The sequence below is a fragment of the Leptodactylus fuscus genome, chromosome 5 (genome assembly GCF_031893055.1).
Source record: "Leptodactylus fuscus isolate aLepFus1 chromosome 5, aLepFus1.hap2, whole genome shotgun sequence".
Taxonomy (NCBI): domain Eukaryota; kingdom Metazoa; phylum Chordata; class Amphibia; order Anura; family Leptodactylidae; genus Leptodactylus; species Leptodactylus fuscus.
This window is the reverse complement of record NC_134269.1, coordinates 118416839-118444125: the sequence shown is the minus strand read 5'-3', so window position 1 is coordinate 118444125 and position 27287 is coordinate 118416839. Positions and strand designations below refer to the sequence as shown.

General features: G+C 38.7%; 1 protein-coding gene across 1 annotated transcript; it reads left to right on the top strand.

The window, feature by feature from the left end:
• Positions 1-1710: 1710 nt before the first annotated feature.
• On the top strand, positions 1711-27230 carry LOC142203389 (chloride anion exchanger-like). Its single transcript, XM_075274067.1, has 21 exons — positions 1711-1791; positions 3797-4003; positions 5278-5417; positions 5551-5661; positions 8285-8421; positions 8509-8673; positions 9096-9248; positions 11879-11961; positions 13430-13577; positions 14049-14162; positions 15942-16019; positions 16114-16209; positions 16973-17079; positions 17409-17478; positions 17825-17917; positions 18017-18112; positions 18563-18796; positions 20711-20765; positions 21514-21659; positions 23645-23719; positions 25319-27230. Exons 2-21 carry the CDS (start codon positions 3873-3875, stop codon positions 25340-25342), a joined length of 2256 nt encoding a protein of 751 aa, XP_075130168.1. The 5' UTR covers positions 1711-1791; positions 3797-3872; the 3' UTR covers positions 25343-27230.
• Positions 27231-27287: the final 57 nt, after the last annotated feature.

The following is a 27287-nucleotide window of genomic DNA, read 5'->3' as shown; positions in this document are numbered from 1 at the left end:
CCCAAAAAGTTATTTTTAATAACATTCCCCCCTAAATAAAGGTTATCCCTAGCTATCCCTGCCTGTACAGCTATCCCTGTCTCTTAGTCACAAAGTTCACATTCTCATATGACCCGGATTTGAAATCCACTATTCGTCTAAAATGGAGGTCACCTGATTTCGGCAGCCAATGACTTTTTCCAATTTTTTTCAATGCCCCCGGTGTCGTAGTTCCTGTCCCACCTCCCCTGCGCTGTTATTGGTGCAAAAAAGGCGCCAGGGAAGGTGGGAGGGGAATCAAATTTTGGCGCACTTTACCACGCGGTGTTCGATTCGATTCGAACATGGCGAACACCCTGATATCCGATCGAACATGTGTTCGATAGAACACTGTTCGCTCATCTCTAATAATTAAGTATCTTCATTATTGAGGTCTTTTATTATTACCGCCATATGTCTCACATATTAGTAACCTTTATATACTTATATATCACACAGGGGTTAATATGAGGGACATTATGGGGTTTATTCCTATTAATATGAGGCACACTGGGGTTAATATGAAGGACATGATGGGGTTTATTGCTATTAATGTGAGGCACATGGAGTTACTAACACTAAACTAATAACCCCAAATGCCTGACATTAATGAGAACAGTAATCCTATGTACCTGTGTGTTTTTCAGTTTCACTTTGCTAGCAGCTTCCTCTCCTCCTCAGGGAATTTTTGCAGGATGCAGACCACTATAGCAGGCACAGACCTGAGCGATTAAGCTCCACCCCCTGGGTTTCCTGCACCCCTCTCAAAGGGGAGTGTCCTTATGCCTCAGCTCTAGCAGAGCACTGAAGGGACCTCAGACTTCATTTAACTCTTGCAGGTCCTGTGCTGCTGGTGTGCCAGTGAAATATGGCAGGAGTGCCACTCTTGGCATGTGTGGCAGGGGTTGCTGACCTCTGCTGTAGAGGGTAATATGAATTTTGTGGCTTGCTATGGTCCAAAGTGTGTGAGATTGCAGAGATAGTGATGTGAGTTTGTGTTTTGTGGGGGTCCTGGGAAAAAAGTATGTGCACTATTGTGACGAAAAGTAGCCTATTGCGCAATCAAGAGTAGTAACTATGTTTGTGGAAAATTTCAGCCAAATCGGTGGAGCGGGTTTTGCGTGATTGAGGAACAAACATCCAAACACACAAACTCACAAACATCCAAACTCACATTAATAGGATGGAAAATGCCAGCATTTCCTAATTGACACGTTTTTGAAAATGCAGCTTTTCCACTGCAGATTTTTTTTTTTCTGCAATGTATGGATGGGAATAACCAGAATCCCATCCACTTTGAGTGGACTGCAAAACACAGCAGCCAATATGCTAGGTTTTCACAACTTGGGGCCTTGGTCTAAAAGTTAAAAAAAAAAAAAAGACTATTCTGCCATTTCTATGGCACTCTCTGCTCAATGTTAGAAGATCAGCTTAGTTACCACTACACATGTGCCCCACTCAGTGCTGAAGCCACCTGAATGAGATATGGCATTTTCGCAACATGATCAGCCTTATAGACACTTGTGCACTCCTTTCCTTTTCCATTGATTCTACTGTCAATGGTCAAGGCCATTTAAGATCTAAAAGATCTTGTAAAAGTTAATACATGTTAATTATTACAAAGAGGCGATAAGACGTCCTACTGATGCATCCTTGGTGAATAAATATCAAAGATTTCATTTCACTTTAAGCACTTAAAGGACTAAGACACCAGACAACCTCAGAGGCACCTCCAGACAAAGTCATTGAATATAAAGTAATCTGAATCCATGGGTAAGTTTTAGAGGAAGAAGTAGACAGTCATTCTATGTGGAAAGATTTATTACAATATGGCTACTTATTAGCAGCTAGGTTTACAGCATATAGAAGAAGATGGCTTTCTTTAGACTGATATGTAGAGTAAATTCGGAGTATTTGTTTTATCATTTGTTTTACAGCAACATATGCAACTCTAAACTTTTAACAGTATTTCTATATATACATCTTACTATATACATGTAATAACCTCAAGAATCATATTACAGTAAACTATGAGATTATTACAGATCTTATTCCTATAAGCAATATCATGAGCCTGAGTAACTTTTCTGACTTGGCTTTTTTTTTTTTTTTTTTTTTAATAAATTTATCAAAATGTTTCTCTCTGATTCTTAAATTGTCACAATTTTCTTTCATAAAAATGTCATTAGAGGCAATTCACTTAAAATCATATTTATGCCATTAAAAAGGTTGCAAAATAGGTGAAAAAAACACTCTGGCACAAAAGCAATGTATGTATGCGGGACTATCATGTTTGTATTGTCCTTTATATGTTATATATTATATATAATATATAATCTCGAGATTTTCTTGCTTGTCGGACCAGCAAATCTGAAATATAAATAAGTTATATACACACTTTTGAGAACTGTTTCTTCTTCCACTTCTTATATGATTTGTGTTTATGATATACATCATATACATTATATATGATCCTAACAGTCAGAAAACTATAATGGCAGAGAGTCCTAGTGTCTACTTGTATATATATGAAGCAACAGTACTGGTTTTTGACTGGAGTGCAGCATTGTCACACCATAGGTTATACCAAATGAAGACATACTTAGGCCTTTTTCACAGGACAGTGATATTTTTCACAGACCTAATGTCCATAAAAAATGGCGGCATCAGCCTGTTCAAGGGACTTCCTATGGCTGTGAGTAATTGCTGTTCAGTGGATGTTTTTTAGCCTGCCATAACGCGGCCATTATAAAACCCATGACTGAATGGGTGTATTAATATGGTTCCATTTTGCCGGACAAAGACAGTGCATGTTAGATTTTTTGACACCAGTTAAAAATGGTTGTCATGTCACAGTAGGTCAAACACCATAACCAAATAATTCACAGAAAAGTGGTGTATAAATTAAATCAATAAAACGTAACTTTTAATAAATATGTGTAAAATCGTGTCAATCAGACGTCACTAAAAACATAACTCATTTGAAGGGTATATTGACACCACTACAGAGCTACATGGAGTATCACCTAGTTGCTGTAGATTATATTAAGAGGCTGTAAATCCCATTGTCTACAACCCTAAAAGCAATGGGATTCTCCTATATTATCATGCCGCTAGGAGAAACAGCAATTACTCCCACACCTTATAGTCTCAAGGCTGGGTTCAGGCATGTGGGATCTCATGTATTATATCCACATGCTAAACAAGCAATTACTGCAGTAAAAAGTATTTTTCCCTCAATACAAGTAGGGACAATAGTGACCTATACAAAATAAGATTCACTGTCACTATTGCTCAGGCTTTACACGTTTCCCTGGTCCACCAATGGACAAAAAAGAGGAAACAACTATGCTGGTGTGAACTTAGTGTCAAGCATAAGTGTGCAGAATTTCAGGCTAAAGCACATATGTAATTGTAATAGTCTTCAGATGTATTACATGGAATACAACAAGCAGCTTTTATCTGAAAAGGGCTGATATTGTTAGACAAAAGCAAATCAGGCTGTGGGCTGCACAAGCAAAGTTTGCCCTGTTTCTCTGGAACTCCTTCACTAATGTAAGTCAATGCACTGTCAGCCTCACTGCGACTCCATTCACTTACACTAAAGAAAGGGTTAAGGGAAACATGGCATGATCTGGCCATGCAACAGGATTTAGGCCAAAATTGCTGAACAGCCCTAGCCTTACATATGAAGTATTTCCTACTTCCTTAATATAATAAATATAGAAAAATGGCTAATCCAAGTATTAACAAACTTTCTCTTTTCATTATTATTTAGGTAAATTCCCTGTATTTGTCTGTTATCTATAATTCACAAATTACTTGCAAGATCAAATCAATAATCCCTTACAACAATGTATGAGAGCATTGGAAACCAGTATGTAGTGTCCAGACCTGTATACTCTGAAGATGCCTTCCAGACTGAGAATGAAAAATTGGATAGATACCATAAAACATTTCTGGATCATCTACGTGTATTTTTTGGGTAAGTGCTACATACTTTTCTTCTTTCTATATGCTTGGCCTGTCACGCCATCAGAATGAGAGAACCGGATCCCCATTCTCAGGATTGGTGGGGGTCTCAGTAGTCAGACCACCACTGATCGTTAAGTTATCCGCTAACGTATCGATAAGAGATAACTGAAAAACTTGGCACAACTTCTTTATGTTTTATGACCAATGTATAAACAAATGATATACAAAGCTAAAGCTATACATGAAAATAATCTCAAAAACATTACGAAGTTAATGCTCAAATAACTATCACCTTGAGCTGGCAATAGACAGTAAGTGCGCTCTCGACATGTTTTTCTTTAAGTGTGTATGTTTTTCTACTTCCTATGTGTTGTATAAGCTAATTGCTCTCATGTAACCATGAATTTGTGCTAGACATTTACAGTCAGTCAATATACCTGGTTGTTAAAGCTTAAATACACTCAATACTAGTAGCAATATAAATCCATGTGAACATCATTATCTGCCCAAAGTCAGACAAGTAAGCAATTTAGTATAATTTTTATAGCCCTCTATAAACAGTCATTATAGGGCACCTCAAGGCCACAATTTCTTCTCTTATAGTATCTATACAAAAAAAGGTTTTCCCTACATGTATAATTGTAGCCATTTAGAAATACATTATGGTTCTATAGTAGTATGAAGCCTTCATGACATCAAAAATAATGTTTCACATGAGACTCAGCCAACTTAGACAAATTAAGTCATCATTCAGATTGTTATCGTATTATGTGACAAATTATTACAGTAATGATTGTTGACATCTAGATCATGGAAGCTTGACCACCAGATGCACCTAACTGGACAGTAATAACTATAAGGGCTCGTTCACATCTGCGCCCGGTCTCCGTTCTACAGGTTTCCGTTTCTTGCACAAAACAGAGGCAGGAGATGGAAACCTGCAGGACTTTTTCATACCCATTCATTTCAATGGGTGAGAAAGCTGTCTGGCCGTGAGCGGCGGTGAGCGTTATATGCTCTCCGCCGCGAAACCGTTTTTTTAAATCCGGACACAGAGTCGGACATGCACGTGTCCGGATTAAAAAAAAACGGTTTCGCGGCAGAGAGCATAAAACGCTCACCGCCGCTCACGGCCGGAACCGGTCTGTGGTTTCCGTCTTCTTGCATGCAGAAGACGGAAACCACAGAACGGAGACCCGAACGCAGGTGTGAACCTAGCGTAAGATATATCTTCATTCATTGTGCTACTATAAATTAAAACTTACGATTATCATTCATTTCTAGGTGCTCAAAAGAGAAGGCTAAAAGAATAGCATTTACATTTTTCCCCATTGCATCATGGCTGCCCATGTACCAAATCAAGGAATGGATTCTCAGCGACATTGTGTCTGGAATCAGCACCGGTCTGATAGCAGTCCTACAAGGTACATTACCCCCATCATACAATATTATCGGGACAATGCTGGTGTCATTATTTCCTCACATCTAAAACCAGTGCAAGATATCCACAAGAAAAGAGTGATATTTGTAGTAACTTCGACCTTTTCATCATTTCAGGTCTTGCATTTGCTCTGCTGGTGAATGTTACCCCAGATTATGGACTGTATGCAGCATTTTTTCCGGTCATAATCTACTTCTTTTTGGGGACATCTAAACACATATCAGTAGGTGAGTCATTAAAGGGAGAAATGAAGAAATAGCTAAAAAACATGATATGAAGATAGAATATAAGAAATGTTTTCAGGTTAGGATACTTGTAAAGGCTATACCCACTTTCACATCTGATTTCCAATGCAGACAAATAGCCTAAATTAGAAATGTCCCACCCTATGTGCTTGCAGCTCCTATGAAGATGTGTGTCTCCAGTGGCGTAACTACCACCATAGCAGCGGTAGCAGCTGCCACAGGGCCCGGGACATTAGGGGCCCGGTGACAGCTGCTACCATTATGCTCGGAGGTCTTTTCGGACCCCCGAGTATAATGATCGGGGCCCCCTGTTGGTGGAATACTTTCCACCAACAGGGGGCCCCGAAGCTGCAGCAACGGCTGAGACACAGGAGCTGCAGGTCTGGCTCCTGTCAGCGCTGCAGGACGTTCCCCCCCTCTCTCCCCCCTCCCTTTCTCTGCTGTCCTCTGCCCACCAATGAGAGGAGGAGGCGGGGCTTATCCCTGCCGTCCTGCACTGGAGGAAGAAGCTGCTCCAGGAAAATGAAACTAAAGCTACACAGGTACGTACTGGGGTTACTTATTACTATCAGGCATTTGGGGGGATTACTTGTGTTTTAGTAACTCCATGTGCCTCATAGTAATAGCAGTTAACCCCATCATCTCCCTCAAATTAACCCCTGTGTGCCTCACCATAAGAGTTACTGATATGTGAGACATATGGGGGTAATAGTAATGAAGATATTTTATTATTACCTCCATGTCTCTCACATATCAGTAACTCTTATGGTGAGGCAGACAGGGGTTAATGTGAGGGAGATGATGGGGTTAACTGCTATTAATATGAGGCACATGGAGTTACTAAATTGTAATGCACAGGACCAGATTTTTTATCCACAATTTGTCCTGGTATAGCGGTCAGCGGTGACGTGACAGTATTTAGTCCTGTAGGGGCCACTAAGGGACATAATACTGTGTGCAGTGGCCACTATTGGGTATAATACTGTGTGCAGGGGCCACTAAGGGACATAATACTGTGTGCAGGGGCCACTATTGGGTATAATACTGTGTGCAGGGGCCACTATGGGACATAATACTGTGTGCAGGGGCCATTATTGGGTATAATACTGTGTGCAGTGGCCACTATTGGGTATAATACTGTGTGCAGGGGCCACTATGGGACATAATACTGTGTGCAGGGGCCATTATTGGGTATAATACTGTGTGCAGGGGCCACTAAGGGACATAATACTGTGTGCAGGGGCCACTATGGGACATAATACTGTGTGCAGTGGCCACTATTGGGTATAATACTGTGTGCAGGGGCCACTATGGGACATAATACTGTGTGCAGGGACCACTATGGGACATAATACTGTGTGCAGGGGCCTCTAAGGGACATAATACTGTGTGCAGGGACCACTATGGGACATAATACTGTGTGCAGGGGCCATTATTGGTCATAATAGAGCGCGCAGGAATGCGTAGGAGGGGCTCGGTCAAGATCTTCGGTGTCAGGGGGGCCCCATGTCAAAAGTTCGCCACGGGGCCCCGCCATTTCAGTTACGCTACTGTGTGTCTCCACAGTAACAGACTGCAAACTCTGTTCCTCCAAGCATTCTCCATTCCACAATACGTACCAAGTAATGAAAGGGACAATATGTACCAAAGTTTGCAGGGTTTGTTTGCAGCGTATTGCCATGGGGACACATAAACAGACACAATTTTTAAGATTTTTTTTTTTTTATTCCTATCCTAAAATGCTGAATACCAAGAAATGCAGCAGTTCCTGCACATCACATAACAACTCCCTTGATTTCTACAGCGTACATTCATAGCACGACTTGTGCTGAGCAAACTTTCAGCAGTAGTGTAGGTATAAGAATACAGAATCTCATACAAATACAAATAGAGGGATTACAATTTACAAATCAAATGGTGGGGAGTTGTTGGGGGACCCTCAACTGTATCATTGAGAATATTTATCCAGTACAGTAAATGCACATACCCCCTTTAGGACCTGTCAGCTCCCCTGATATGATTGTTTAGGTGAATATTTAATAGAATCTTTTCACACTCCGCCTTACTACATTTACGACTGACTTCTGTCCAGAGGTATCTGCAAAGTTTCTTTATTTTAACGTTACAGGATATCATAACTGACTGTGCTGTTGTAAAACTGTACCATTTGCATTTCTAAATATGGATACCTACAGGTGACAGTAGGTCACTGTATTGAGTCTGTCACAGCCATTCATTTAATGTATGTACAAAGAGCTTTGCCGATGTACACGGTAAATGAACATGCAAACACTCTATACCTATAATGGTAGGCCTATAGTTAGCAATTTTCGAGGTAGACATATAGAGTAAATTAAAGTCAAATACCACTTTTTTGGATTCTTAATGCAGGATTACTGAACCTCAGTTTAAGGAAAGGAGATAAGTGTCTGAATTCTTGGGTTCCATCCACTGGACCCCCAGTGATTATGTGAATGGGGATCTCTGACTCCCCTATGTGAGTTAAGTGGAAGTACACATGCATGACCTTTTATTGAACCTATTAATAAGTTCTGTTACCTAAGTAAATTATTACAGACCTTCTAGTAAACCTATTGAATTGCAGGTCCCTTTCCTGTGCTGAGTTTGATGGTAGGCACCGCTGTGCTTCGATTGTACCCTGATAATGATAATGATCCACAACTGAATGAAAAAAGAGTTATGGTAGCGGCTTCAGTGACAGTCCTAGCTGGGATCTTTCAGGTCAGTGCTGCAGAGATGTGTCAGTACTCCACGCTAGATGTCTACAATGCCACTAATGGTCAATGTGTTTTATTTTCTTCTTTCCAGCTGGCTCTAGGATTGCTACAGATTGGATTTATAGTCAAATATCTGTCGGATTCCTTGATCAGTGGTTTTACGACCGCTGCTGCTATTCATGTTCTTGTCTCACAGTTAAAATTTATATTTGGCTTAAAAGTTGAACCATTTAGTGGACCTTTGTCCTTGTTTTATGTAAGTACATTTATGCATTTATTATGCTGTTTATGTTGTTTCCAAAACCTGCTTTTTCTAAATACAGTAATTTACTTTATATTTCTCTTACTTGTAGGATTTTAGAATCACTTATGTTTAGAAAATCCAAAGGTTAACAAAAAATAAATTATTGGCATAGTGTTGTATAAAACAGCCCATAGACATTTTTGCATTAGAAGAGTATTTTTTTATTTTGCTTATACTGAATATATTATCAAAATGGTTCTAGGGTGCTTATTGTATTGTATATGTAGAGTTACATCTTTCCCACTACGGACAAGTATAGTTGACGTTTTCTACACAAAATATAATAATGAAAATATATATAATATACAGATTTGAAATACATACCGTACTTTGAATACACTGATTTTAATAATTGGTTTGGATTTTCTTTACAGACTTTGAAAGGTGTATTTACAATTATTACAAAGACTAACATTGCTGATCTTGTGACATCAATAATTATAATGGTTGTAGTATTTGCTGTAAAGGAAGTAAATGATCGCTTTAAATCCAAGATACCTGTACCAATCCCTATTGAAGTTATAATGGTAAGTAACCAGTTCATTAAAACAATATTCCAATACAATGATATGAAAATACTGAAAAGTGACATATAAAGGGTATGTTTAGGCCCCATTTTATGTGCAGTTTATATAATGAATGACTCTGAATACATTTCATTACAGCTTGCACCATACTTTTGTGACGCAGACATGGAATGTGCTGAACATGACATATAATGTGCCACATCTCATATATACATATATATATATATATATATATATATATATGAGTTTCTGTCTATCTGCCTGTCTGTTCTTTATGTGTGACCAAACGACTGGACCAATCTTCACCAAATTTGGTACACAGATACATCAGGTGTCTGGGCAGGTTTTAGACTGGGTCTCAACTTTCTCGGGTGTAGCGTTGCTGAAATACAGCATTCCCAATACAATGACCTGCATTAATTAGCCAATACAAAGCTGCATGTCTTTCACACATGTTCCAACTTCCATACACACGGTCACCTCACATGCACACAGCATTACTCCAGGTTTCCATAACTGATATCCAACACTGATATCCAAACTGAGATACACACATCAGAGGATTAGATACATAGCTCAGCATACACCATAACACATCAGGGGATTAGATGCACAGCTCAGCATATACCATCACACATCAGGGGATTAGATGCACAGTTCATTGGAGGATTAGATGCACAGCTGAGCATACACCATCACACATCAGGGGATTAGATGCACAGCTCAGCATACACCATCACACATCAGGGGATTAGATGCACAGTTCATCACACATCAGAGGATTAGATACACAGCTCAGCATACACCATCACATATCAGTAAATTTGATACACAGCTCAGCACAGAAAATCACACATCAGAGGATTAGATACACAGCTCAGCACATATCAGACAATTAGATACAAAGCTCAGCACAGAATCAAACAGAGGATTAGATACACAGCTCAGCACACAGTATTACACATCAGAGGAATAGCTACACAGCTCAGCACACAGTATCACACATCAGGGGATTAGATACACAGTTCAGCTCACACCATCACACATCAGAGCTTTACACCAGGTTTCTGTAACAACCCAGCCATTTTTCTTCACTGCTGTAAGTCAGCTTTAAAGGGAAAGGACACTGATGACACTGTTACACAAGTTCAGATTCACACATCTTTGCTCCAGGTATCCATAACAACTAATCACAGGCTTTTCACTGATATCCAAACTGAGATACACATGATCACATGACGCTTATGGACACACACAAATTAATACAAAATAGACCAGTGCAAAACTGGGCAATTCTTATGCGGCCACAACACAAACAAAAAATGAAATATACCCATGTGGGGTCCTCCTGCTAGTTACATATAAAATAACCAAAAGCCCAGGAGCTAAATGAGTATTTTCCTTGGCCCAAGAGATTTGCCCACTTTACTGAGGCTCCAGGAGGTTACCCCTTTTTTTTTGAGAGAATCCCAAATATTTTGGGAGAGTTGGAAAGAATGAACAATGCACCCTTAGTGTCCCACACAGTATAATCTTTCCCCACAGTATAATGCCTTCTTGTTTCCCACACAATATGTTTCTTCAGTTCCCACACACACCAGATAATTCCCCCCTCATATCTCTCACACACTATATAATGGCACCTTCAGTGCTCCCACATACAGTACAGTCCCCTTAGTGTCCCTGCACAGTATGACCCCACTCAGTATCTCCAAACACAATATAATTGTCCATCCCAGTGTTCACACACTCAGTAATGTTTCTTCAGTTCCCACACACACCAGATAATCCCCCCTTTGTATCTCTCACACACTATATTATGATCATCTCAGTGCCACCACACACTGTGTAATGGTACCAATAGTGCTCCCATATACAGTGTTATGGCCCTCTTAGTCCCCACACACATTAAAAAGACCCTCAGACAAAAAATTGCAAAACTTAGCTCCTGTCAAAGCATACCTATTAATTAAAAAAAGTGACTACCTCATGAAGCTGAATGAGAGAATGCCAAGAGTATGCACAACTGTGATCAAAGCAAAGGAGACATTGCTTAGAACTTGGAGAATCTAAAATATAACTCTAAAAAAAACCTGTGTTTTGCTTATTACTTAATTCCACATGTGTTCCTTCTTAGTTTTCATGTCTTAAATATGAATCTACAATGTAGAAAAAAAAAATATGTGCGACTGCTATGGGGTCTTGTGCCTCCTCAGATACCAGGGCCTGTAAATCCTACCCTTACGGGTTCAGTATGTGTTAGATATGACGGTTTAATGTTTTTAACTGTACAGGAGTGTCTTGTGAAATAAAGCTTCCTCATTGGATTACAAGTCATTTTTAAGCTCGTCAAAGATAGACTATAACAGGAGTTAACATAGATCTTCCACCAGTTATCTGGTATAAAAAGGCCCGATATCACACTGCAGAAGCTTAACCAATTGCAGAAGTTCAACTCTGCTACATCTGTATGAGTGTGTAAAAATAGAATATGCAGCAATAATATGAATTAACAAATAAAATTAGTATTATGGAACAAGCTGAAAGAACATGTGCCTGCCAATATGTGTGTGTATTTACTACTTATATACTCATAAAGGAGTTTTTTTTATTATTTTTTTTTTTTTCAGACAGTGATTGCAACAGGTGTATCATATGCCTTCGATTTCCAGACAAAATATGGCGTGGATATTGTTGGAAAATTGCAAAAGGGGTATGTTCATCTCAGTTTTTTGTGTTTTCAATAGCCAGACCCACTGTTGTGAACCGTCTTCTGTCATTATTGCATTTCTTATATCTGTCTGAGGTTTCTTGTTCCCTTTTATCAGTAATATTTTGTAACAACCTGTAATTGTAGTTCTAACAGTAAACCTAGGAGTTGACTAATGCAATGTTCATTGGAGTTACACTCTCCCTGACTATTGATTCTGGCCCTACACATTTCCTCTGTATATGATTCATCAGGGGACCAAATCCCCGCTCCTGACCTTATTAGAGGTCCAACCCACATAGTAAGTGTGTCCATGCCACTGACCAATCCCCGCTCCTGACCTTATCAGAAGTCCAACCCACATAGTAAGTGTGTCCATGCCACTGACCAATCCCCGCTCCTGACCTTATCAGAGGTCCAGGCCATATAGTAAGTGTATCCATACCACTGACCAATCCCCGCTCCTGACCTTATCAGAGGTCCAGCCCACATAGTAAGTGTGTCCATACCACTGACCAATCCCCACTCCTGACATTATCAGAAATCCACCCCACTTTATGCACAAGCTGCCGCGTACAGGATATGATTGGTTAATGAAGCAGTGATCATTTGGATCCAATCACTAAAAATAACCGACTCTTTCGACTCCTTATAAATTATTACTGTTTACTATATGTATGATGATAAGATCCACTGGCTGTTGTCAGCCTCAGGACATCATGCTATTAGGTTATAAGGAGACCGAGTGACCCATTTGGAGGCCGGGTTAGCTGTGGTACGGGGGCTTAAACCTAGTCTTTAATTTTCTGTCCACTATAGTCTCCTGTCTCTGCCTTGGTTATTCAAAGTCATCATTAATCTATGGTACTGAAATGGATTCTTTCCAGTCACCAGAACACCTATTATTCATGCTTACATTTTTTCTCTGTCGTTATTGGTAAATTTTCCCCTATGTTTCTAAGATTTATCAAACTATGTACTCGATAATTGTGATATGAAGAAACAAAACTAGAGGGTAGAGAGCAATTTGCACCTTTAAACCACTTACTCCACTTTGGATGTGGGCATGGTAAGCCTGTCTAGATGTCTTAATATAGCCTGTCTAGACGTCTTTACTCTAGATGTAATAACTGCGGCTTTTTAGAATTCTCACTCCAGTGAGTAGAAAGTGCAATAGAAAGTGGAGTAGCATCTATGTACAGAAGTGGTAGACTTATAGATGTGCCGAATTTATCAAACACAAGGTGACATATAATAACTTTGGTGCAAAATAGGCAAAAGCAGCCTCCAGAAAAACTGACTTTAAAAACTCTTCTTATGATGAAATCCACCCAAAGTGTTTATTATTGTCTTAAAAGTATGTGGAGCAATACTAAGATATATAGCCAATCACATAGTGTATTTCCATATAAACTAGAAGTTCAGCCATTAAAATTTTAACAATTTTTGTCATACTTCTCTTTCTAAACAGATTTCAGCCTCCACAGGCACCAAGTATATCAGTATTCAAAGATTGTATAGCCGACGGCTTTTCCATTGGAATTGTTGGATTTGCTGTAGGCTTTTCAGTGGCCAAAGTCTATTCCATAAAGCATGACTATGTGATAAATGGGAATCAGGTATGTTACATCATTCTTTTAAACATTTTGTAAACTGCATAAAATTAAAATATCTATAAAATAAATTTTTTAAAAAATTAAAATATCTGTCATACATGTAGTAGAGTTTTAAGAAAGGCACATGAAGTTCTTGAGGTTCGGTACTACAAAACCATGGGGGCTATGCGTGTGCCTATGCTTATACTTTATTCAACATGCCATGATTTGTTCATATGGAGTACAGTAATGTCCCATAAAAGTCCACCGTAACCGTACTATGGCTTCTTACAACTTAGAGGTTGTTAACAAGCAATGGAAAGAATGGTTGTTTGACAAATCAGAATGGGGTAGAATTGGAAAAATTTTTTTTTATTTATTTATCTATCATCTATCTATTTTGCTTGCTTGTATAGCACCAACATATTTCACCTCACTTCACTTTTTTTTTCTATGACCATCTTTAGTAATGTGCCTTGTTTAATATGTTTTCAGGAGCTGGTAGCCTTTGGATTAAGCAACATCTTTGGTGGCTGTTTCAGAGGTTTTGCTGCAAGTACTTCATTGTCAAGATCTGCTGTTCAAGAAAGCACTGGGGGGAAAACACAGGTGAATATGCCATGAATCAAGTGAATTTATTGATTACATCTACAGCCCATAGAAGTCTATGGAGGGAGGAGCAGATTGAACTGAAAACCAGAGAGAAGCCTCAGGCTAGGATCACATCTATGCAGGAGTCTCTGTCCTGCACTGAGGTCTTTTCGTTTTGAAATGGCGGACCCTATTATAGTCACTGGGGTCTGCCGGTGTCCGAGTCCAACTGAAGAAACAGCGGTCTGGCTCTCCATTGTTCAGGTCCCCTGGTGAACTCGACCAACGGAGAGCACAGCATTAGTGTGAACCTAGCGGCAAACTTTCATCATGGATATCAGTAAGGATTTTCTTTACATACTGTCTTTTGCTTTCCAAAAGTCTTTAAACTCAGTAATATCAGACCATGTCTCTTCAATACGAAAAAAAAAAAAAAAAATTAATTATCTGATTTCTAACACTGATGGCCTATCCTTGGGATAGGTCATCAATATTAGATCTGTGGGGATCCAACACCAAGTACCCAGACCACTGCAATACCTACACTCGCTGCTACAGTTTGTATGACAAATGAGAAGTGCAACTCATTGTAGGTAAACAATACCAAGAGCCATGGAGTCTGGATACCGGTGATCTGCGGGGGCCTGGGTGTCAGACCCCAAGATCTAACATTGATGGCCAGTCCTAAAGATAGTTCATCAATGTTAGAAACCGGATAACAACTTTAAAGGCATTATTCCAACTAAGTATTTTAAAACATGTGAATAAGACAATACATAAAACTGATAGACATTTGGCTGTTGAGACCCTCACAACCAGTTTTTGTACCAGCAAACTGAGAGGGCCACAAGTGTACGAAGAGAAGCCATTGACAGAGCCAGTTGAGAGCCTTCAATGAATGTTCTCCTTACCAGATTCCAGGGTGAAAGCCAATTCATGGAATTGGTAGGTTGTCTGAAAACCATTGATTAGAATTTGGAGACTTCTGATAAAATAATTCTGTTAGATATGTTTACTGAAGGATATCCAAGTGTTCACTATTATTTCCATTTCAGACATAAATTGATAAATTGTGTAGCTATAGGGTAAAATATAGAAAATGAAGAAGTAACTAAGAAAACACCTATATGGTGTATTTCATATAAAGACTGGAATATCAACCAGTTTCAGTATCCAGTAAAGCCAGAAAATAAAAATTAGATTTTATTACAATTGGATACAATAGGCTAATATATGACATATGATAGGCTGATATATGACATATCTATAAAGATGAATTTTTCAAAATTGGTCACTTTAAAAATTCAATTCTAACATTGCAGGACTTTATCTTCTGTTACAAAAGTAAATAAACGTGAAAGAAGGTAGCTACATTAAATTACATAAGTGTCAATGAGAACGGACACAGAATCAGTCTGTGACCGTTCTCTGTGATAGCTAAAGTTCATTGCTGTCATCCTATGACGTTAGACAGCAACGGACTTTAGCATCAGTAATGTGAATTCCCCCTTACGCCTGCATTCGGGTTTACATTCGGGGGTCCTCAAACAGAGACCTAATCCGCTTAATATAGTGGGTAACCTGCAGAAACCTGCAGATCTCATAGACTATAATAGAATCCACTGGGTCATTTTTAAAGTGAAATCCTCAGGTGCATTCCAGGTGCAGGTGTGAACCTAGCCTTAGGCTTTCTTTTCCATTGAATGGTATAAGCAATCAAGTGGGGAAAAGGTAAATATAGTGGCATAATGTATTGTTAGTATATATGTATATATATGTATATGTGTCTATCCACAGGTGGCAGGACTTTTATCAGCTATAATTGTCATGATTGTCACTTTGGCTATTGGATTCCTTCTGGAACCACTACAAAAGGTAATTACTATATATTATTCCTTAATATAAAATAATCTCCAGCAATAAATGTACATGGAATCAACCACAGAATTTGCTTCTTGTTCTCTTGCAGTCTGTACTTGCAGCCTTAGTCGTCATCAATCTTAAGGGTATGCTGATGCAGTTCAATGAAATTCCTCAATTGTTCCGGAAAGATAAATATGATTGTGTAAGTAGTATATCTAAGCTGTATAAAAAATGTTGGTTATTGGCCCTCACAACATAATAGTGCAATGTCCAAGGACCAGAGCCAATAACTGATGAAAGGTGATAGACTGCATTACTTCAGAAGTCTTTAAACAGATGCCAAAAAGACACATGAGTTTTAAACCAAGACAAGGCACAAGTTGTTTGCATAGTACGATAGATTGTCTGGGTTCAAAGTGTTACAAGAAGTAGAGCAATAAAGTAGGAGTCCATAGAGGTTTCAACTCTATAAATTACCAGCTCCAAGTCATTTAGATAACATATCTAGTAAACTTAAAACAACATAACTATAGAAAGACTTGTACTTCTTTATAAAAATATATGTACAGGTAGTCAGTAGGGTTGTTAAATGGATATAGTAATAAACCTTGAATGTGTAGGAAAAAGAATATCATTATTTTATATAGCACCAATATATTCCACAAGGCTTTACAATTGGGAAAGTAACAAAAAAGTAGAATGACAAAAAAATCAGAACAAATCAACAAAACAATGAGACAAAAGGCTAGGGGTCCACGTCCATAGGGGTCCAGTGCTTCCAATCAATGTAGTCATAGACCCATAACACTCTCCATACCTTTGGTCTATTTGCTGTTAAGCAGTACACTAGTGAGAATTATGAAAGCCATCACTGAAATGTCTCAGCATTATTGTACCTGGGTAAACTTACTGTCTATATCCAAATGACCTGCATGGCTTCTCATTGTTCATTTTATACTTTGCAGTTGGTTTGGGTGGTGACCTTTCTCGCTGCTGTCTTACTTGGTCTTGACCTTGGACTGGCAGCAGGAGTAGGATTTGAGCTCCTGACAGTGGTCTTCCGTGCACAATTGTAAGTACTGTACTGTAGTCAGATATAATTATAGACTTCATGCCTAAGACCGAAAAAAAATAGACAAGACATAGGATAATTCCAAGTGTTGTTATATATGGCAGATAAGATACCACATAAATGATGCAAGGAACATGGTGTATGTTGTCTGTGCATGCATTCTTGGCATATGTCTTCATGAGTATCAGAATATGACATTGTGTGAGAGGAGAGGCTTGGTGGAATTGGTCTAAAAAAGTTTGGATTGTACATTATATATCTTTATAGCTATACATTGTTCTTCTTTGAAATACATGAAGACTCATTTAACTTATTTGTGCTATTTTCAGCCCAAAATGCTCCCAGGTGGCAAATATTGGAGGAACTGACATTTACAAGAATAGAAAAGACTATAGAAATGTAAGCCACAAACATATGTAAAATGACATAACTGTTTTATTAATTTCAAGATACTGAATGAACAAAATTAACAAATATAATAGTTTTGTTGGTTTTTAATGGAATTTTTAATGAAAATTCTGCTAGTGGAAAAGAAAGCTAGCAGAAACCATTGAAATCAATAGGAGGCTTTTTTTTCAGCGTGGAAAATTCCACACCAAATTCCTCACCATTTTCCTCCATGTGAATGGACCCTAAGACCCTTTAAGTCTTGTAGGCACCAGTACAAACAGCCCATTAGTACTGTTGGTAGGTTTGCCCATCAATCTTGTGTTTTTAACTAAAATCTTGTGGTTGTCTTCTACAGATCTATGAGCATAATGGAATCAAGATTTTCAGATGTCCTGCCCCAATATTTTTTGCCAATATTGATTTTTTTAAAGATAAACTTGTGGCTGCTGTAAGTTTCAAAATATAAAAATATATTTATGGTTTAATGTCTTTACAAAGCACCACTGTAACATTGCAATTTATCTATATATTGATCTATCTCTTACAGGCTGGTTTTAACCCCCTAAGAGTGTTACGTAAACGCAACAAAGCACTAAGAAAAATAAAAAGGCTAATAAGTAAAGGAGAATTGCAGATCCTTCCGGTCAGTACTGAGACTCAAACAGTAGTTATATAAATGGCGATAAGAAGGCATGCTCTGTCATTCTGTGTTGTGACATGTTTGGTACACTGTGGTCAGGGCACTGTATAGGCTAGGGAAGGCTTACATCATCTGGAATGGTAAAGGGTATTACACAAATTATTACAATAAAAGTTATAATCCTGTTACAATATTACTAGTAGCTTTAATATTCCCTTTCACTGCAATAAAGGGGTTCACCCCAAAGCAGAAAAAAGAGCCTCAAATCTTCACATAATGCCAAACTGTGACGCATGATACGTAACCACATATTATTTTCACAGTACAGGAAGCAATGACAGAGTATGTTGTACGCCACTTCAGCCATCACTAAGAAATGCACAGCATGACACATTGTATAAAGTGCCATCACTTGATAACTTGATCTTATGTGTATTTTGCTTTGTATTGTAGAGAGGTTATATTTCAACGTTAGAAAACCAGTATGAGTCTGAAGAAGAACTAGATAATAACAGGATTGAAGAACTGGACCAACCAATAAACACGTCTGACCTGCCTTTTGTTATTGACTGGAATTCAGATCTTCCAAACAATATAAGTGTTCCCAAAATCGATGTCCACAGTTTAATCATTGACTTTGGCGCAGTGTCTTTTCTTGATATGTCTGGAATGAAAGGTTTAAAATCGGTACGTACAGTTTTGGAAATAATACAATAATTTCCATGACTGTCTGGAAAGTTTGATGCTTAACTGTATGCAAGCTGCTTATATCAAACTCTTCAGATCAAATAACTGTTATGCATTTCTCAGTTTTGGTGCTAACTTATGTCGATTCAATGACATTACAATAGTGTTCTACTATTACAGAATTTCTCTGCACTTATCCCATTGTACACGGTAGTATGTATATTAGTTTCTGAATATAGAGGCAAACACTGCTCCCTATAACTGCTGTTTCAAGATTGAATGAGAGAATGGGCCTGGATTGATCCTTTTGGTTGTAATAGAAGGATCACATGATCATCCAAAAAGAAAGATTCACTGGAGTTGTCTGCATGTTTTTAATGGCCCCTTTACATGGGCAATAATTGTAAATTACCCGAAAAATACACCTACACACTCAATTAATACTAAAATATTAAATTTTATTAAATACTTATTAAAAGCATAAACAAAATAACAATACAATAATCACAATGAGATATTGGGGGATACAATACTCCATTAGTTCTGGAGACCAGTTATAGTGTGAGGTGGTAGGGTAACACAATGTTCAGGCATAAGGAAAGATCAGTACATGGGGTTAATATAATTAAATACTTCAGAGCCACACCTAATGGAGACATACATTCTCCCAGGGAGTAAGCATTACATATCCAGAGTAAGAAACACCCATCATACTAAAAATGAATAAAGAATGCCATAGACTGCTACCCACACCTACCTAATCACACAAAGCGCCCTGGTGTGGGTAGCAGTGTGGGTGTGGGTAGCAGTCTATGGCATTCTTTATTCATTTTTAGTATGATGGGTGTTTCTTACTCTGGATATGTAATGCTTACTCCCTGGGAGAATGTATGTCTCCATTAGGTGTGGCTCTGAAGTATTTAATTATATTAACCCCATGTACTGATCTTTCCTTATGCCTGAACATTGTGTTACCCTACCACCTCACACTATAACTGGTCTCCAGTACTAATGGAGTATTGTATCCCCCAATATCTCATTGTGATTATTGTATTGTTATTTTGTTTATGCTTTTAATAAGTATTTAATAAAATTTAATATTTTAGTATTAATTGAGTGTGTAGGTGTATTTTTCGGGTAATTTTCAGTTTTTCTATACACATGTCAGTATAATTACCTCTGTTGGTGTGATGGGCAATAATTGTGTCAGTTATCTGGAACAGTTTGTAGGAACACTTGTTTTTCCTTATGTAAACATGCCTGTGATCATCTGACAAATGAGCAAACACTTATTATTGGCAGCACATCATCTTAAGTAAACAAAGATGTGCTGGCAACAAACTAAAACTGTATGGGGATTGAACAACAAATTATAGATTTAACTATCATTCCTCGTCTATAGTTTGCAGCAGTCTATGTGAAGAAAAAAACTGATGCAAATGAGATACTTGTTCTTCCTTTCACTGGTCTTTGGTTTTTAGGGATTATGGGCCCCATTAATAATATAACTAGGGAATAATCTAGATATCCTTTTAATAAGATACGAATTGAGGCTTCAACCAGGGGTGTAACAATTAATCATGAATTGGCCCTTTCTTTAGCAGCAAGGAATGGTATAAAACTTAGTATTATTTTGGTCTCAACCTATAGAATGTATCCTTATTTCTTAATTCCCTTAGCTTTAGTTTATTGGCAATCCCTTGCACTCTCCAAGGATTATATACTGTATTGTACCTCTGAGCAAAGATAGACATTGGACTTTGGGCCTCTTAGCAGTTGCTACCCTGATATTTACACCTATTTATCTAAGATTTGCAATACAGTGGGAATTTGAAGGAACGGTGTATAATTTCTAAAATGCTTTATTACAATTTTATGTAAAAAATAAGAAACCTGTTTGTTTTTTACCTTTAGGTTTTGAAAGACTTTATTAAGGTTGATGTGGAAGTATATATTGCTGGAATAGACAGTAAGTAACTTTTTAGTACTAGGGAAAATAAGGGGGTATATTAGGTGTAGAAAGTAGTGGGATTCAGATTTCCAAAAATTCCAAGGTGGAGGGGGTGGGTAGAATGCAAAGTATGGTGCGAAAATTTCTCCGGCCACATGACCTTTTGGAGCCCCCATAGTCTCCTCTTTCATCCACATTAATATTTATTTTATATTATGTCCCCTTATATTAATATTCCCCCCTTAATGTCCCATTCGTTTTTATTTTTTTAAAGGTCACATCAGTGCTCATCTCAGTGTATTGCCCTCCCCTCAGTTTTACTGGCCCCCTAGGGGCCCCACCCAACTCCAGTGAAGGCGCCTTAACCATCGGTTCAGTACTCACTTCTCTCCTCACCGGCCCACTCTTCTCTTCTCCAGGTTCTATGTTGTGATGTATTGAAGAAAAGGATTGGGCAGAGTCTGGAAGCAGAGCAATGAGTGATGAGCAAAAACTTGCTTCCAAGCAGCTTGTAGGCTACAGGCTTAAGGCAATTTGTGGCCTACAAGTCGTGGATTGCATGTCAGGAAGCCTACTGTATGCTTTCCTGCTCTACCCAGAGACTGGGTTAGGGCACCTCTTCTCCCCGTTCTATAGGTAGCATATTTAACAACCTGTTTGGCTGCATCCTACCTATAGATTGAGAGTTAGAGAAGACTTGGCACATACAAATAAACATAATTGATAAATCTTCATTTCAGTATTTTTGTTGCTTTCTCAATTTTAGGCAATCTTTTTGAAAAGCTTGTAAAATGTGGATTTTTTGATGATGATATTACAACCTCTATAATTTTCCTAACCATCCATGATGCGGTCTTACATGTACTGGAAAAGAAGAATCTCGAAAGCTTTCAAAAATTAAAAGAGGAAAAGGTAATTATCGTACTCATTCAGATGCATGAAACCTGTTAGAAACCTATGTGATATTCCATACAACACAGCAGAAATATATGCAATAAACAAACAACAGTCGAACTAGAATATACTGAGAGCCAGACTTGCACTGGCCTACTAGGGTATACTAGGGTACCTGTAGCGGTCTGGTCCTGCAGCTCTGTTGTTGTCTTCTGGTGGAAGTACCCGCAACATGTGACCGCTGAAGTTTTTGTTTGTTTTTTTCACCTCCCCGGCCTAATTGGAATATTATAATTTAACCTGGACAAACTCTTTAAGGCCTAAAACAGGACAGTCACTAAGGGCTTAGAGGTGATGTCCAAGATAAGATATTGATGGTCTATCCTTAAGGCTAAGGCCCCACATGGCGTCCCACAGCAAAAAAAAAAATAAAGTGCTGCGGGTAAAACCGCGGCAGTAACGCATCGCAGTTCTCCCACAGCACTTTTGACAGAAAGTTTGCAGTGTTTTCCTCTGCAAACTTTCTGCTTCATTTATACCTATAGGAAACCTGGCAATGTTTCCGTGGGCATAATTAACACGCTGCAAATTCCAAAACCACATTTTGGAAATCGCCGCGTCTGCGCAGCGTGTTTTTTTTGTGACTGTGAAACGCTGCGGTTTATGCCTGCACCTGCACCCACACCAATTAGCTGTACAGAGCACATTATACAGAGCTAGAAGCAGACAGTTCCATACTTTTTGTAATGGCTCCTCCCTTAAAGGGGTTGTCCCACGTCGCATACTCACCAGTCTTCGTTTCTGTGAAATCTTCTGTCTTCCGGCTTTGTTGCATCATTGGTGAGCGGGGTCACATATGCAAAGCCAAGCGGCGAGATGCCGCCGGCCCTGCGTGCTCATAGACCAGTCTAGCCTTCACAATGCAAATACAGACCCGACATCCGCCTCTCTCTATTACAGCAGATGTCGGGTCTGTATTCGCATTGTGAAGGCTAGACTGGTCCCACCGTCTATGTGCGTGCACGCAGGGCCAGTGGCATCTCGCCGCTTGGCTTTGCATATGCGAATACAACCCGGCATCCGCTGTAATAGAGAGGCGGATGCCGGGGAGTGTTAGACGCCGGCACAGGTGAAGCCAGCAACATCGCTATGATTCTGCCCTGCATGAAGCGAGCAGTGGCAGAAGCGATGCTGTTATTCCGCTCCTCCGCTCCCCCCCCCCCCCCTTCCTGCAGCTGCTGGCTTCATGCAGGGCAGAAGCATAGTGATGTTGCTGGCTTCACCTGTGTCGGCGTCTAGCCCTGTATTGGTGGCCCCTTCCCCCCAAAGGGTAAACTACCCCCCCCCCCCCTTCCAGGCTCACTCCCGTGCACTTAGCCCCTCCTCCCTCCCCCCTGAGAGCAGGCTGATACATCACTTGACTTATGACCAGATAAGTCAAGGGATGTGTCTCAAAAATATGAATAAAGTGATATAGTGGCCAAACAAAGCAGTTTTGCTGAAGCAATGTATTTAGGAAAAGTCTTACATTCACATTAACAAGCAGTATAGATAGGATCCTTGTGATGGGACAACCCCTTTAAGAATTGGGGCTGAGCTGCAATAGTTGGCCACAGTCATTTCACAGTGTACAAGTAGTCGGCTTCTGAATCCATGAGCTTATCTCAGAATAGCTGATATGTTGAAGCTCCTTGTTATTCCAGATTAAACTTCTGAAATACTGTAGTTTTTTGCTTGGAAGCTGTAAGAGAAAAGACATCTTCCAAGTTTCATTATGAAAGAAGACAACTTCTATAGCATAATAAAATAAAGATGGATGAACCCGATTTGTTTCAGGTCAAACAAGTTCCCCTGGATCTCCACCTATTAGACATAGAAAATAATATAAGCAGTCTTCTCCATTTTTTTTACAGACCATAATATCTCATCATATATAAAATATGATTTTATGATCATCATGATCATAGCCCTTCATACATAAAATATGATTTTTCTTGTATTAGGAGGAAATAAAAGAGACAAAGTTTGATGCAACAGAAAATTCCAAAAGGCCAGAAACCACAAATACTGAAAATACTGTAAGTACATTTTCTTTAAGGTTTTGTTCATATATTGAGTTGCATCCTGAAGACTCTCCATATAGTATATAAGGTATAAGGTATACATCCCTCAAGAGTGGATAAGGATAAATAAAAATTTATTCACATGAAGCATATTTCACAAAAAGAAATTGTGAATATGAATGGGTTGGTATTATGTAAGAGGTACATGGATTTTTCATGTCTTATTCAGGCGGGTGGCAAAAATATGTGCAAGAAATTTGCCATATGGTAATATACCAAAAAGGAGCTTTACCATCATAAAAGTGATGCCATTTTATCTTTTTTTCTAATCTAGTTTTTTAACTAATAAAACCGTCTGTATTCCAGATTTATCAAATGTGACTGTTTAAAAAGTTTCACAAATTGTTGTCATTGCACTCCAATGAAGGGGGAGGTGTAGAATATTGAGTAACACCTTGGGACAGAAGTTTTAGAATTACAAGTGTTCCAGATACATCAAATATTATGTGACATTTGATACATTTGTGGTAATGCAGATCCCAGCAAAACTATTTAACTTACAGATTAAAAAAAAGGAAGGTACCAAGTATTTTAAGGCTGAGTTCACATCTGTGCTCTGTGAGCACTCAGGGATTTGGTTCCTCATTCTGTAAAAATGCAGAAAAAAAAAGTCCTTCCACAAGGACTTTTCTCTCCACATATTTCGGACAGGAACCTAGCGAACCCCATTATAGTCTATATATACTCACACATCCCTGTACACAGATGTTTTTGCAGTACTGAATAGCAGTAAGCTATGCTTTCTAATATTGTCAATAAATAATATCCAAATATTCAGCTGCCAAGCATACTCCAAAGGATCGATCTAGGTAAGACACCGTCACAGTGTCTGCCTTGCCTAGACAAAAAGAAAAGTCCTTCAAGTCCATCTTTTTAATCTGCCACTTTAAAACAATGTACAACTGAGGGACTCCATCAGGCTCTATATGCAAAAGTTATTTTAGCTGTCACTTGTCCATTGTTCTGGTCCTCTAGATACTATTATTAGCTTATTTTTTTTTAGCTAATTATTACTAAAAATTAGCTAAAAAACCAAATACATCTGACCTGGACCATAAAGACAAAATGGAAATAGTCTAACAAATACCAATCAATGTGATGTTTTACAATAAATTAAAGAGCGTCTACCACTACCAAAATCACTTGTAAACCACTTATGTGCTGTTGTAGGGTTGGCTACATACTACACACACCTTGCTTGCATCAAAGCGTAATTGTCCTGGAAGAAATTCACCTTATATTTCATAAGCATATAAGGTGTTAGGTGCACTGGGGTACCTGCTGAGGCACCCGTTTTCTCTTCTGATCTTCACTCATCAATCCATTTGTTTAAGGAATGGCCCTGGGCAGTGATCGCAGTAACCACAAAATAAAAGGTGCTCCAGCCGGTGCAGAATTTCACTGCCATATGATTGCACTTTGTCACTTTAAAGCCATGTACAATGAGTGATGGCCCCTGCAACAGTATTTGTGTCTTGCTGGCACTAGACTCCTTTCATAGTTCTTCGTCTATATATATTATAAATGTAATGTTCATATTGTCCTTCTTTCCAGGCACATGTCGCGGTGAAGCTGTGATCATATGAGGTCATACAACAAGCACATTGCTGAAAAGCTGTGTGAAGTATACAGAAATCTATACAGATAGAGGTCACTGATACAACGTTGCTTATTGACAAGAATATTTATTTTTAAAAAAAGACTATTCCTGTTATATACAATTTTTCTGTCATTCTACAATTTCTGTTTCTTCAACCAGGACTGAACCTTAGGACTGTTCTCCTAAACTTCCTTCTTTATGCAAAGAATGTCTGAACTAAAATATTCTGACACAAGAAACAGTAAAAGAAGGAGCAGTTTAGGAACTTAATAGAGTCAGTTTAAATGTCATTCAAGACCTGTGGATATCAGGATGACAGACCCTGCTGGCAATATTATGGCTGTATTCTACTACCTCCCCTGTTTCTCCAAAAATAAGCCCTACCACGATTTTGCTGGGTCTTTGGGCTAGGCTTGAAAAATAAGCCTTACTCCAAAAATAAGCCCAAGTTACAGTAAGCGCCTACGTGAGGTCACGGAGACAGAGAATAGGCATACAGCAGCTCCCAACCATCCTGTGTAAGAGCCCTGCTACTTCCTGCCGTCTCATTTTCGGAGAAATACGGCATATAATGCCAATATACTATTATTAAATTATTGAGTTACTGCAGATGACTGATATTCAGGCTATAGCCATGTTTTTTTTAAAAAGGAGTATATAAAATCTGAAACTGTACATAAACTAAAGTTATATGAAGAAAATCATGTATAACCTCCACGAACTCCAACTCTCGGGCACAGATGAGATTTGTTCTCTAGCCCTCACTGTTCTTAAGCAATCATGCGGTCTACTGTCAGGCGGCAGTGCCTCTCGAACTGCTCTAGTCCAGGACACCCGATAGTCGGAAGCATGAAATGATTGTTCAGGGAAAATTCCAACTGTAATGGAACCAGTGCAGCACAACCTATTGAAGGATACAAAGAACTGGAATTGGTGGTGGAGGTGGTGAAAAGTACTCTATATATGAGTTGTCTCCCTACAGGCATCCCCCTTTACTAATGGTCCATACCTTAGATAGGTGTTAACAGAAAATGCATAGCTGCAGAGCTATTTGTAACTGAAATGTCAATGGGGCCCCCACGGTTAGATGGTGTAGTCATCAGGTTATGACCTGCTAAAGAGGACATGCATACACAGAAACAGTACAGGGTGATCTCTCTCTGTCTCCGCTTCTGCCTGCAATAATCTAACAAGATGGCCTGAGCTGGCTTACTGCAGCGTTAGATTATAGTAGGCTCACATCTGCCTCTGAGGCTCCAACAAGAAATTTGTTATATTTGACAGTAAGAATAACGCAGCATGCAACGCTCTACTTCATGTCAAACTGACAGACACCTTTACAAATAAACAAGGTCCATTTAGCACTCGGTTTATGTGAACAGAGCCTAACACAACTGGTCAGGTGCAGTATATACATAGACATTCCTCAGCTCACAATGCTCCTCCCAGTTGACTTCAACTATTTGTCAGAAGATAAAGAAAAAAAACAACTTTTGTTCTTGATGTCTGTACAGAAAGCTTAAATACTCAGATCTAATTTAAGGTTGAAATCACAAATCTAGTTTTTTGAGGCAAATACAGGAGTGGATCCAAAAGAGAAGAAAAGTATCATTTTTTCCTTTATATTATCAGATGCATTCCTTCCATGGTTGAATACTCCATGAAAACCTGCCACAAAATGGCATTTGTGTTTCCAGCCATAAACTTTTTAAATGAACTGCTTTCTTGAGACAAACTCTTTAATCCATCTATAAAATGGTGATGATAATGTAAGCAATTAACATACAATTATGTAAATACATTAATAAACCATTTGGAAAGGGCTGATGATGGATAATGCAAAATAAACTATAACACAATGGTGAATCATACTGTATTACTGTACATTGTCACTGCTGCAGCAATGATGTCTTCACAGCAAAG